The following is a 13,245-nucleotide window of genomic DNA, read 5'->3' on the forward strand; positions in this document are numbered from 1 at the left end:
TTTCCCTGCTGCGGATCCAAGGGGATGTGGTCTTACAGTGACACCCAGGGCTCAGCTTCCCCTCAGCTTTTTTTGCCCAATTTCCTCCAAAAAAGTGGCTTCTGCAGACACTCAGCCCCTGCCTGTGCCTGTGTGCCCCTGCCTTTTGTTTTTTTAGGCACTTTGATCATCACTCTGGCTGTGAGGCAACGGACAAACCTCTCAAATACTCCAAAATCAAGCCTTAAAATCAAGCGACCAAACTTGTCAGTTAAAAGGGAAAAAAAAATACTTACAGCCTTTTGACTGAGAGGGTAAAGTCCCCATCGTTCAAAGGGTGTAATTTAATCAGTAATTAACTCCAGGTGACTCCCCTCACGAGCCTGAGGATGGGCTGTAGCAAGCCCAGAGGGCATTTCCTGTGCTTCAGCCAGCAATAAGCTTTGCAAATGGTTATTGTTCCAAAGACTGACATGGATAACTGAGGATGCCAGTTACATTTGGGCTTTTGCCTGTACTTGAGCCCCTCCCAGTGCAATATTCTCTTTAAAGGCTTGCTGATGGGGTTAGGAGGGCTGGGCAGGATTTTCCTGCCTGCTACAGTTTTGCTGGCCAGGACGGAGATGCCTCAGCAAAGTCTGGAGCTTCACACTCGGGCTGAGCACCAGCATTCCCTTCTGTTGGCTGTTTACCCCCAGGCTCCAGGGAGATTTTGGCCCACGTGCCACCCCTGGAGACAAGGCACCAGCAGAGCAAAAGGCAGAGACTCGCCAGCATCACCGTATTTATTTCTGACCCCAGAGCACATCACGCCAACTTTGCAGGGACGCTCTCCGGGGCACCCATCCGGCACTAAAGGCACTTTTAAAAACATAGTAAACATTTTTTTCCCAGCTGCAGCTGCCACCCCTGGGGGTGCCTGTGCCCGCCAGCTCAGCGCAGAGTCACCAGCTCTTCGGCAGAAGTGGGGTGGATGGCGACGGTGTTGTCCAGGTCGGCCTTGGTGGCCCCCATTTTGATGGCCACGGCAAAGCCCTGCAGGATTTCGTCGCACCCCATCCCTTGCATGTGCAGTCCCACCACCTTCGGGGAAGAAGGGAGAGAGGCCGGGTGGGACCCAGCACCGCCAAAATGAAGGCTTGAACTCCGACCCCAGGCCCTGGGGTGAGCAGGTCAGAGCTGACCGCACGGGGACAAGAGGACAGCCAGCTGCGGTGCCCACCACCCCCCAGCTGTCCCTCCCTGGCCCCCTCCACTCACCTTCTCCTCCTTGCCAACACACACCAGCTTCATGAGGCACTTCACCTTCCTCTGGGTGACAGCGTAGTACAAGGGGGTGAAGGACGTGCTGTAGATCTTCACGTTCTCCTTCCCGTGTGCAGCCACGGCTTCCTCTGCAGCAGAAGACACAGCGTGTGCACTCACAGAGAGGGACTCAAGCCCGTTTTTTCAAGGCTCAGATGCACTTGCCGGGGATCAAACCCCCTCCTCGAGCAGCAGAGCAGCAGCTCTGAGCCACGGCGTCCCCAGCCCCACGCCCTGTCTGTCCCCACCTTCAGTGAGTCCCACGGTGCCGATGGGCGGGTGGCTGAAGACGACGGTGGGGATGTTACTGTAGTCCAGCCGGGAATCCTGCTTGCCCTCGAAGAGCCTGTGGGCCAGCTTCCTGCCAGCCGCGATGGCCACTGCAGGGAGGGACAAGGGAGCCTGAGCCACGGCGTGGCACTGAGGGGCTGTGGAGGGGAGGGGGGCACGGCCGCAGTACCCGGGGTGAGGAGGGCTCTCCCACAGACGTCCCCGATGGCGTAGACCCCTCTCCTGGTGGTGTTCTGGTACTCGTCCACCACCACGTGGCCCTGGGCGTCCACCTGCACGCCCTGCCATGGGAAACAGCAGCTACGTTGGCACGTACTCCAGGAGGGGTGGGACAAGCTGTGCCCATGGGGGAAACCGTGCTGGTGGCGAGGGGGCAAGTGGTGGGAGCACCACCTGTGACAGGCTCTGGGAACCCCAAATACCCGTGGGACACCCGGAGACCTGTGGGACACTCGGAGACCTGTGGGCACTCTCACACCAGCACAGAAGGGACGGGCTGCCACCTCACCACTTGGTCCAGGCACAGCCCCTCGGTGTTGGGCTCCCGCCCCACGGCCCACAGCAGGCAGTCCACATCCCGGATCACTCCCTCCGTCGGCTTGCGGCCGGGCACCGAGCAGGTCACCGTCACATCCAGCAGCCCAGAAGAGGACTTAGTGACAGTCTTGACCTGTGGGGAATAACAGGAGCTGCTTCAGGAGAAGAAGGTGCCGATGGCTTTTGCCCTGCAGCTGTGCTGCAAAACCAGGAATGTCACCAAAACTGTGGCTCATCAAGCAGCACCCAAAAGGGCAGCTTTCCCCCAGCCCTGCCTCCCCAGGAGGAATGGGATAAACCACAGGGCCGCTCTGCACGTTCGTACCTGCGTGTGCTTCCAGACCTCCACCCCCGTGTTCTCCAGCTCCTGGGTGCAGTTTGAGCTGATCATGGAGTCAAAGGTTCGCAGGACCTGGGCAGGGACCCCCCAGCCCTGTCAGATGAGGGTCCGCAGGCGAAGGCACTGCCTGGCAGCCCCTCCACCAGCATTTCCCTGCTCCTGGGACCCGAGAGGTTTGGGGTGCTTCTGGTTAAACTTCTCTGTTTGTTTTTCCATTGTTTTCTTTCCCTTTAATCCTCTTTTCAAGCTGTGACTTGAAATAAAGCTCAAGAGAACGGGTGCGGTGGCACACAGGGTTGTAGAAATTCCAGGCACACAGGAATTTGGTCCAGGCTGCCAAAACATGTCCCCCCAGCCCCCCCTTACACCCATCAGCCCAATGCCACCATCCTCTCCATCATCATTCCTGTGCTAACTCAGACCCTTCTTTACAAGGAGCTGACAAGCAGGAAACCCCAGTGGGCCGGGATGTGACTGCCAGGCGGGAAGCGCGGCTGGGGACAGATGGTGGGTGGCATTACCTTGTCCCGGCGGATCAGCAGGGATGACTTGGAGCCCAGCGTGGAGAGGATCCCCGCGATCTCCACCGCGATGTATCCAGCCCCCACGATAACGCTGCGCCTGTGGAGAAGCAACGATGCCGTGTCCAGGCACACGGAGCCGGAGCTGGTGGATATGAGGGGTGAGCCCCACTTTACCTGGGCAGCTCCTCCAGGTCGAAGAAGCCGTCACTGGTCATCCCCAGGCTGGCACCTGCAAAGCAGAGCCCCTTTCACACCCCTTACCTGCCCCACTTCCCCTCCCCAGACCCGCTTTGCTCTGGCAGACCTCTCTCCTGGGGAATTTCAGCAGGCTCACCGGGAATTTCGCTGTCGGAAGGGACGGCCGGGCGCCCCCCCGTGGCTATAAGGATGTGAGGGGCCGTGTACTTTTTCCCATCCACTTCAATGGTTGGCTCAGGATCAGCAGTGAACTTGCCGTAGCCCCGAATGATGTCGATGTGAGCCTTTGAGGGCGGGTAACATTCACGGGATTAACAGAAGGATGGGCTGCAGGAGACAGGGCTCCCACATTTGGAAAAGAGGACACCCTTTAAGGCTGGAAAAGTGGCCACAAATCCATCAGAGCCCGCTCTCCCACTCGGGCCCCAGCATGAACACGTCCCACGCTCACCTTCTTTACGTTGCTCTCGTAGATGTCATTGAGGCGCCGCACATACGCGTCACGCTTCTCCTTGATGGTTCTGGAACAGAGCAGGGACTACTGTCACCATCAGCAGATAAGAGCTCAGGGAGAACAATGTGGCAATTAGTGCCATGGTCTAGCTCACAAAGTGGTGATCGGTCACAGGTTGGACTCGGTGATCCTGGAGGTCTTTTCCAACCTAAATGATTCTGTGAACTCCACCCCTTTGGTACATTATATCCATGCCACAAAACAAAACAGCTGCCTGTGATGACTTCTCCACCAACCTGAGGTTTTTGTGCCTGCCTCTTCTTCCCACAGCCAGTGTACCACCCCTCTTTTCCAGAATACAGCCGTGGAAACAGCTCTGCACCCACCCACGGGAAGCCTCAAAGCAGGCGGGGACCCCTTTGAGGTGGACAATGAGCCAAAGGGCCACGGTGCTGACCTGTGGCTGCTCCCCATGGGATACTCACTGGGAGATGCTCACTTCCAACTGGCTCTTTCCATTCTTACCTCCAGTTGAACTTGACACTGGGTGTTTCGAAGCCATAGTCAGCGTGATCGTGGATAAACTCCGCGTGGACAGCCGTGTTCCACATCACCTGCCCGCACAAACCGCACGTTGGTTCGGGAAGACCGGTTTGATTTTGGGAACACCCTCCCCACACTTCCCCATACCTCACACCTGCCCAGAGCAGCCCACAGGACACAATATGCTCTGAGGCCCTGCTTCCTCCCCGTTCCTTCCTCCCCACACCCTGTGCCAGCACCTCCCTGCACTTTGGCAGGCACCCACACCAGACCCAACCCAAGCCACCAGAGGTGCCAACCAGAGCCAGTGGCAAAACACCCTTACCTTCTTTGGCACGCAGCCAACATTGACCTGGGGGTGGAATAAGAACAAAGCTCAGTTTTAAGGCTCAGTTTTCCAAAGGCAACGCTCAGGAGAACATCCCACAGCAGGCTGGTGCTGCATCTCAGCGCTCTGCCCGGGAAAACAAAGGCGGGATTACGGGTTCCTGGCAAAAGAGGGGCGTAACTCCCTCGGGCGCCTCAAGGTCTTGCGGTTTGACTGTTTTCCTTCACTTCCTTGAAAGAAAATATGCAAGGCGGAACCTTCAAACACAGAGGGGTTTTTTCCATTGATCATTTAAAAGCGATTTGGTGGGAGAAAGGTGTCTGCCATCCCCTTCCTGCACTTCTGATCCCGGTATGACAATTTTTCCAGCAGAACGCACTTAAGGAATAAAACTAGAGCCTGCCCCTGGCTTGTTTGAGGAACAAGCTTGTTTTTTGGCTTGTTACCGGCTCGCCGTGCCCGTGGGCTCCGCTTAGCCGCCTTGCAGTTCTGCCGCACAGACGCAGGATCCATCAGCACCCCGTCACCGGCTTGGAAACGGCCGGGAAGAAGCAGGAGGAAAGGGGGGGATTGGGATCTGTCCTGCTTCGGCGTGACAAGGCGGGTCCTTGCGCAAACGCTCCCAGTTCGGGAAGGCGATTCCTTCCCTCCGGCTCCCCGCACCGCCACCACCCCCGGGGGCACCGCGACCCTTCCCGGGGGCACCGGGACCAGCCTGGGGGACCCCGCCCCGCGACACCCGCCCCCCGACGCGGGTCCCCCCGCAAGTGACTCACGCAGGTGCCGCCGAGGCGCCGCGGCTCCACCAGCGCGACGCGGGCCCCCAGCTCGGCCGCCCGCCGGGCCCCCGCCAGCCCCCCGGAGCCCCCGCCCAGCACCAGCAGCTCGTAGGCGGCCGCCGCCATCGCTCCGGGCTCGGTCTGACCCCGCCGCTCCGCCCCCGGGGCCGCCCCATCCCGGCCCGGTCCCCGCCCCGGTCCCCGCCCCGGCCCCGCACGACACCACGGACTGGGGGTTGACAAGGGCGTTTATTGGTTCGGGTACAGCGAGGAGGATTTGCAAGCACTTCCAGGACAAATATACAGAGGGGATGAGAGGGGAGGGAAACGACAAAAAAAGGGAGACAAAATAAACCAAAAAAAAAAAAAAAAAAAAAAGAAGAAAAAAAAAAAGGGGGGGCAGGATCAGCACAGAATGGGAATAGAGCTAAAAAGGGAACGCTTTTTTTCCGGGTTATGACAACATACTCCCAAGCAGGAATCACTTCCTTTCTCCAGTTAAGTCAAGCGGTCTTTCCAATAAAATAAAGAGTGATGGGGGATGGAGTTAGTGTGTATTTCCCTGGAAAACAAACTCTAATTCATGCCAGTTAAACACTAGAACTAAAAATGTACAAAGAAGCTTCAAAGGAGATGAAGTGTTTGTTAGAGTTACCTTTTCCTCTCTGAACAGTCCAGAAGGAAAACAATGACTACAAATACAGCAGGCAAACTGACTTTCGGGCTGATGGGCACGGGAGAGAGAGAGAGAGTGTTGTAAGGAATTCAGTCTCAAGTTGTGCTAAACGCTCTTCGTCCTCTGTATGGCACATTTTGGTCCATGATGGGGATTTGAAGTTGAGACGAACCCTGATTTCTTACAGAAACGTGTAAATATTGTTGCTTTTTCTTTTTTTTTTAAAATGCCAGGTGTACTTCCTTCTACAAAGGTTGGGAGAGGTTTATAGGAAGTAGTCTGGGGTACGACGGGTAACATGAGGCTCTCCACGACGAGGTGCTGGGTCAAACTGGAGGCTGCAGGGAAGAGAAAGGGATCACTTACCCTCCTCCACAGGTCATTTTCCAACGCCACAATAAATACCAGATCTGTTCTCCTGCTGCTATTGTTGTACTCATCCCAGCTGCTTCCACGTAAAACATTTCAGGTTCCAAAACAAGTGTCCATGGGAGCTAAAACTCATCCATTGGCCAAATTGCTGCTTTCAACCCATCCCCACTGCCACGTGAGCACAAAATTCAGACCCTCTCACCCACCTTTACAAAGCTCATGCTACCAAAAGTTAAAACAAATACATAAATCTGGATGTTTTTACTCTCTCCATCAAGACTGGGCAGTAGAGGGATTAAAGTGCAGAAGCTCTGACTCTCCAGCCAGCCAGGAAGAAGAGCTTTTAGGAGCTTAACTCACTACTTATTTTTAGGGTAGAGCAAACAACATTAATCCCACAGTGGTCTGAGTTGGCTTTTCATGGAGAACCCCTTTGGAAAGGATCAGACATTCCTCATAGACCTGTTAGGAACAGAGAACAGCCCAAGCCAGGGTACTCACAAAGAATATTTTAAAGTGTCATCTAGTTCCATGATAGCAGCCTGGTTCCCACAGCGGTAGCAGTAATTGGGGGCACTGAAAATGGTAACCACATTCCGGTCGTGGCACCAGTTATAACCCTGCCAGGAAGAGAGAGAGAGAGGAAGAAAATGTCTCTGTTAAACCTCAGCTTGTCTGAAGTTCCTCTTCAGGCCTGAAATGCTCCAAGGCACTTGTGAAACTGGAGGTTTCATTAACTATTTCCCAGTGACTTGGTTTCATTTCAAAATAGGTGCTCTGCTGCAAGCAGCAGCAGTAGGTACCTGGCAAAACCAGCTTCAAGCACTCCCCAGGAGATCATCCATTCCTCATTTGTGTGTTTATCCATTTTATATACAAATTACGGGCTGTACCACAAGAAAAGCCTTGAGATTTTTAGGGATGCCTTCAGCTTTCATCCACCACCACTGACAGTTTGCCTGCTGGATGGGGGTGACTTCAGACACATGGTACTGCTTAAGGGATCTATCTGCAGCAGATTTTAAAAATACATCTGCTCCATTGACCCACCTGGCAGTTTTCCAGCAAGACATTCAAGAATAGCCTGTTGACAGCCAAAAACGGCTTAATCTCTGTCACATCCGAGTATTAGGGATGCAGCAGCAGCCCAAGTAGAGCTGTCAGCGTGTAAGGAGATTATTCCTGCCACAAACAGGGTGCGACAAGGTCCCTTTGGCAATTTACTTGGAGGGGGACATTTACTTGGAAAGGGCAGGACATCCCCTTATTTACACTGTGAGTCAAAGCACGTAATTTTACGTTGCTTGTTTTTTTCACATGATTAAAGCCTCTCCTTGGCTCTTACCCACCTAAGAGTCAGGTGTCAACAAACCCATCAGTGGAAGGTGTCAGAGAGGAGACACCAGCGGCCCCTGTTTGGTTAGCCCTGGCTAGCAGAGTGTTTGCCCTACCTCCATGACCAGCTGGTGAGCACGGGAGACCAGTGTGAGACCATTGGCGTGGTTAAATGTTTCGGAGATATCCTGCCCGAAGGTGTAGCCAGCACCACGTGGAGATATGCCCCAGCCACCGCGGTCATCCGGATCCGACCACAACAGATCACACATCGGACCCTTGGGAAAGATTAAATGTTGTTAGATCGCTGCCAAGGCGGTGAAACATATTTTATTTACAGTAACAAGACTCCCAGCACGCTGAGTTTATTCGACACGCACTCGCAAGCCCCACAGCTTCCAGCTGCCCTGGGAGCTCCAAGGGTGGCTTTTCAGCCCTGGTTTCAGGCCCCCAGAAAGTGATGAACAAGGATGAAACACCACTGAAGGAGGAATTTGCTGGGGGGAAGGATGGTGACACAGTGTGGCTTCACGGGGTGGTTGTCAGTTCACAGCCACCTCTGTGATGAGGCTGAAGGTAGTAAACACCTTTCCCTGCCAAATACTGCCCTTTGAGTCAGCCTGACAGTCCAAAAATCCTGTGATTCTGTGGAAGACAGCTGTGAAACCCCCACAGCTCTCCTTTTGTAGGCTGCTGTAATCAAAGCAGACTGACTTGGGTGTGCTTTGCCTAAATATTCACCTGCTCTGGATTTTGGAAAGGCCTTAATCCGCATGTAACCGCGTTTAAATGGATTTCAATGTGAGGATACATTTGCATTATTGAAGTTTCTGAGGCATTTCCTTTCCTATTACCTCGTGTGGAACTTCCTGCAGGCGGTCCAGAGCCCTGATATGATCCAGTGTATCTATGGATGGAGAGAGGCCACCGTGGAGGCAGAATATCTGTTCCAAAAAAAAAAAAAAAACCACAGCATGTTGTGCATGTTGTTAAGAATGATCTCCAAATCAGCTGCTTTTAGCTGGGTTGGCAATTACAGCCCTTGCACCACCACTTAAGGGAGCTGGTTTGGGACTGTTCTCGTGGCTGTCAGACAATCCAGCCAGCAGAACACCATGGAACGGAGTGTTTTCCTCCTCCCAGGCTTACCTGGCCGTCTACTAGAGCTGTGAGTGGGAGATAATCAAAGAGGTCTGTGAAGTACTTCCAGACGTTGGCGTTGCCGTACTTGCGCAGACACTCGTCGTAGAAGCCGTAGACTTGTGTGATTTGCCTGCTTTCGTGGTTGCCCCTCAGGATCGTGATGCGTTCCGGGTAGCGCACCTGGGGACGAAGCAAACGCTTCCTTAACGCGGGAATTGCACCACGGGCATGGAAAGAGACAGTACTGGAATACTGCAAACGGCAGCCGAGTGCTCAGCTCCGTGCTCAGCACGTGTCCATTGCTGCCTATCAATTTACATCCGCTGAGCTCAAGTCAGCTCCGGAGTCTCCAGAGCAAATCATTCCGGAGAAAATTATTCCAAACTCCCCAAAACCACAGGTTTTGCCCCAGATCTCTCAAGCCATACCTTCAACGCTACTAGGAGAGTCACCGTCTCCACGGAGTAATAGCCTCTGTCCACGTAGTCTCCCATGAACAGGTAATTTGTGTCCGGCGACTTCCCGCCGATCCTGAAGAGCTCCATGAGGTCGTGGAACTGCCCGTGGACATCCCCGCAGACGGTGACAGGGCATCGTACCTCTTGCACGTTCGACTCTTTTGTAAGGATTTCTTTAGCCTGGCAAGAAAAACACATGTAGGTCAAAAAGTTCTTCCAAGAGCAGGTGTGGATGTCATTCCACTGCATTCCCACTGGAAAGCCGGATTCAAAGCGGCTCAAGCTGACCACTGGAAAAACAGTTTGGTGGGTGAGGACAGACAAGGTGTGTTTCCCAAATCCCTGTGCCCAAGGACAAGCAGGTCTGCTGTGGCGAGGCCTGATTCCCCTCACCCAGGGCACTTTTTCCCTGCCAGAATTCCAATCCTCTTCCAAGCACAACAGTTTAGTAACTTCTAAAAGCAAGTCACATACAACTGGAAAAGCAAAGTGAGGCAATGGAAACATACTGAGCCCCAACCAGCTTCCCTGGCCATACCCAGCTGGCAACAAAACGGCCACAGATGGAGGGATGGCATCCCTGGATTTAGTCATCTCTTCTTCCACACCCAGTAGCTCCTCTGCTAATTACAGCCATGTAATGTAGCCTATCTGCACCACCTTATTATCCTTATCAAATACCAGGTTTGCTGTGCTGCCTCCAGCTCGCTGACTGATGCCGATCAGCGCTCCAGGCACACCGGAGGCACAGGGAACACCCCCGGGTTGGCTCGGTCTGATCCCAACAAAAGGGAGGGAAGATCACCAGCACTGAGCAGTCACCAGCAGGTGATGATCTGGGCATTCCTTGCCACATCCCTTAGCTCGGGATGAGGTAGCTCCCACCTGCTACTGCCAGGAAGGAGCTGCTTCCCGAGAATACCCTCAGTGGGCTCCCCAGGGATGACTGCATTCCCATTCCAGTGTTTGCTGCCTTGCCTCTTTTAGGGAAAGCTTCTATTTGGAAGGAATAACTAAACCCCAAGCAGTTTGGACAGCTTGGACAGCATCCAGCGTGCCCCTTGCACGGAACATAACCCGAGGGATGTGACCCTGACCCTAAAACACACATCCTGCACACGGACTCGATGACGCGGGGTCTGCCTTGCACTCCTAACCCGACTGGGAACTGCTCAGTCTGTTGTACTTGAGTGCAATAGTAGCACTCAGATTCTGCTCACACATCTTTAAAAGCATTTATAGTGCCTTTGGAGAGCTTCCACCCTCGGGGAGAGACAAATATAAACCCACAAAGCAGCTGCTCTGTGTGTTCTGACTGCTGCACACAGCAACAGGCTAGCATTTAGCTGGAAGCTGGAGCTCAGCAGAGCTCCCCTTCCACAGGAACAGGGCAAATATGCCCACCTTAAATCCAGCCCAGGTCCTGAAATTCTGGTACCAGGCGGATCCAGAAGTTTCCCCTCACGAGAAGGGAGGAGCTGGCAGCTGATGAGCAGCAGCTCCTTACGCTGCCAACCAGCTGTTCCCCTGCAGCCCTTTTTAGCTCACCCTGCGGACACACATCCGTGCACGTGGATGGACCCAGCCTGGCATTTTAACTCCGCAGAGCTGGTTTAAGTCAGGCCCAGGAGCCCAAGTTTGCCCTCACATGATGATTTGAGACCTTCAGAATCTTCAGCATCGATAAAAAAGAGCCCAGAAAAGCAGTAACTACCCAGTGCATCCGTCTGCACTGTGCAGAGCAAGCACTGACAGCAAATGACTTAAAATAACGAAAAGCAGCATTAAAAAACAAGAATAAAAATCTCTGATTGAGGCAAGGCTGCCTGGCATCGTCATCACTTATTTATTTCAGGAGGCTGATAAATAACTGTGACTTAAAAGTCAAATTTTAGCTACCTTTGCTACAGAAAACAGTGACTAACATTATCAGCTTCCTGAGCATCTCTGTCCCACTTGTTCTGGATGAAAACCATATCCAGGTCAGGATGAAAAGAAGCAGCTTTCAGGTGTTTTCATTAAATAAACCTAAACAAGAGTTGCCATGTCTGTGCTCAAAGTGACTTTGAAGAACAGACTGTTTGCCAGCTGTGAGCTTGCCCATCATCCCAGCTCCTGGTGTGGTTTGTGTACAGGATCCTTGGAGAGCAGAGAGGGAGAGACGAAACGTTCCTGACCGTGACTCAACACAACACCGGGAATTTCACGCAACCAGACTGTGGCCCTTCTTACACCCCCAAAGAACAAGGGGAGGAAAGAGAAGCTACAAGGAGAGGGATGGTTATGGAAGACTGCTTGTTTAATTCAGGAGACAGACTTTTCCTTGTCTTCTTACATATCCCATTTCATTATTTTGGTGAAAACCCTTTTTTTTGGTGAAAAATCCCTAACCTGGATTAAGCAGGATGGCTCTCAACTCCCTCACCTGCACCCCCAGCCATGCCCAATCCTTCCCTCATTACTGTCCATTATGCCAGTAATTAAAAATGACACACATGGAAACTCTGGGATTTGGGGTTTTTTTCCCCACCTCATTTTGGTTTTTTGTTTCAGTACCAAGTTCTTCCACAAATTTAAACCCGGGGCAAGAGGTACTACTCTGCTTGGCCTCTTCAGAATCAGTCCCAAAAAAGGGAATGCTAAGAAGTGACAAAAGGGTTTCCTCAAATATTATTTCAAGGAAACCAACTAAACCAGCTTTGTGGCAGGGCTGGACACCCAGAGGTTTTTGTAAGCTCCTCTCCCGGGTGACAAAACCACTCCCCAAAACTTATACAAGCCAAGTCAGAGCACGGCACAGTATTTCCTTCGTGTCCAAGTCCTTTCCATCAGCTTCCAGCACCCTGGAAGTACGAGGTGCTTGTGACAGATGACACACCTACCTGTCACCTGGAGGACAAACACCCTCCCCATCTCCAGCTGAGCTGCCACTCTCCCTGTTCCCTGTGTGCACAGCCACAGTCTGCTGGCACTGCCCTCCAGCTTCCCAAACAGCCACAGCTCCAGCTTCCCAAAACACAGCAGCCACAGCTCCCTCAGAAACGATGGAGCTCTGGAGAAGGAGTCACAAAGCTCCCAACACGGGACTGAAAAAGGAAAGAGGGAAGGAAAAAGGAGGGAAGGAAACACAGGCAGAGTGGGGGTGAGGTAGGAGTCGGGATCATTGCTGGAAGCACCAGCCAAGGAAAATCTTCACTTGGTTGCTGTCTGCAGTGTAGAGGGAGTGTTCACACAGAGCTATTGGACTTCTCAGACAAAACCCAACACCAGTCTAAGGATCCTTCTCTAGACTGGAAAAAAAAAAAAAAAAAAGAAAAAGACACTCGCCAGTCTCCACTAAACCAATCCAAGCCGGCATTTGCCAAGGGCTGTCCAAACCACAGCCCGGAATTGCAGATGGTGTCCTTTATCCGACCATTCCTCCTTCTATTTCGGTCCCCTTCAGCAGGCTCCGAGCCTCCACTCCGACCCGCTCTGCTTCCCTAAATCCCACCTTGGATGTCACGGGGTTTCCTCACTGACTTGCGGTTGATTTTTCAGCACGGGGCTACGACACGTTGTGTAGGATACCAGGATGACAGACACCTCACAGGCACCATCCGCGTCTCCCAGTGCCCGATATCCCGCAGGCACCAGCCCGCTCTCCCAATGCCCGACATCCCCGCGGCGGCATCCGTGTCTCCCAGTGCCCGATATCCCGCAGGCACCACGCCGCTCCCCCAACGTCCGGGCCCCGCACTCACCTTCTCGCAGAGGCTGCGGACCTGGCTCTCGCTCAGCTGCCGGCACTCGTTCAGCTGCTCGATCCACTGGTCGAGCTCCTTGGCGAAGCCCTTCTCCTCCATGGCGGGGGCCGGGCGGGCCCCGCGCGGCCCGGGCCCGCCTGTGGGTGGCGGCGGCGGCGGCCGGGGACGCGCGGCCCGCTCGGGTCGGCTCCGCTCCGCGTAATGGCGGCGCCCCCCGCCTGCCGCGGCTGCTGCGCA

The 13,245-nt window shown here is 53.7% G+C and overlaps 2 protein-coding genes and 1 long non-coding RNA gene across 3 annotated transcripts; 1 reads left to right on the top strand and 2 right to left on the bottom strand.

The window, feature by feature from the left end:
• Positions 1–746: 746 nt before the first annotated feature.
• On the bottom strand, positions 747–5,419 carry GSR (glutathione-disulfide reductase). The gene is made up of 13 exons (XM_064653755.1): positions 5,276–5,419; positions 4,497–4,523; positions 4,154–4,242; positions 3,626–3,695; positions 3,311–3,458; positions 3,151–3,205; positions 2,974–3,073; positions 2,438–2,524; positions 2,084–2,245; positions 1,745–1,856; positions 1,533–1,664; positions 1,240–1,373; positions 747–1,062 (listed from the first exon to the last, which is right to left on the bottom strand). The coding sequence occupies exons 1-13, from the start codon at positions 5,402–5,404 to the stop codon at positions 913–915; spliced, it is 1,395 nt and encodes a 464-aa protein (XP_064509825.1). The 5' UTR covers positions 5,405–5,419; the 3' UTR covers positions 747–912.
• Positions 4,154–5,628, top strand: LOC135413736 (uncharacterized). Its single transcript, XR_010430369.1, has 2 exons — positions 4,154–4,261; positions 5,268–5,628. It is a non-coding gene; the product is annotated as an uncharacterized LOC135413736 (long non-coding RNA).
• On the bottom strand, positions 5,509–13,245 carry PPP2CB (protein phosphatase 2 catalytic subunit beta). The gene is made up of 7 exons (XM_064653763.1): positions 13,006–13,245; positions 9,233–9,442; positions 8,811–8,984; positions 8,516–8,605; positions 7,778–7,939; positions 6,828–6,946; positions 5,509–6,292 (listed from the first exon to the last, which is right to left on the bottom strand). Exons 1-7 carry the CDS (start codon positions 13,105–13,107, stop codon positions 6,220–6,222), a joined length of 930 nt encoding a protein of 309 aa, XP_064509833.1. The 5' UTR covers positions 13,108–13,245; the 3' UTR covers positions 5,509–6,219.

This window comes from Pseudopipra pipra, chromosome 4 (assembly GCF_036250125.1).
Source record: "Pseudopipra pipra isolate bDixPip1 chromosome 4, bDixPip1.hap1, whole genome shotgun sequence".
In the NCBI taxonomy this organism is placed as follows: Eukaryota; Metazoa; Chordata; class Aves; order Passeriformes; family Pipridae; genus Pseudopipra; species Pseudopipra pipra.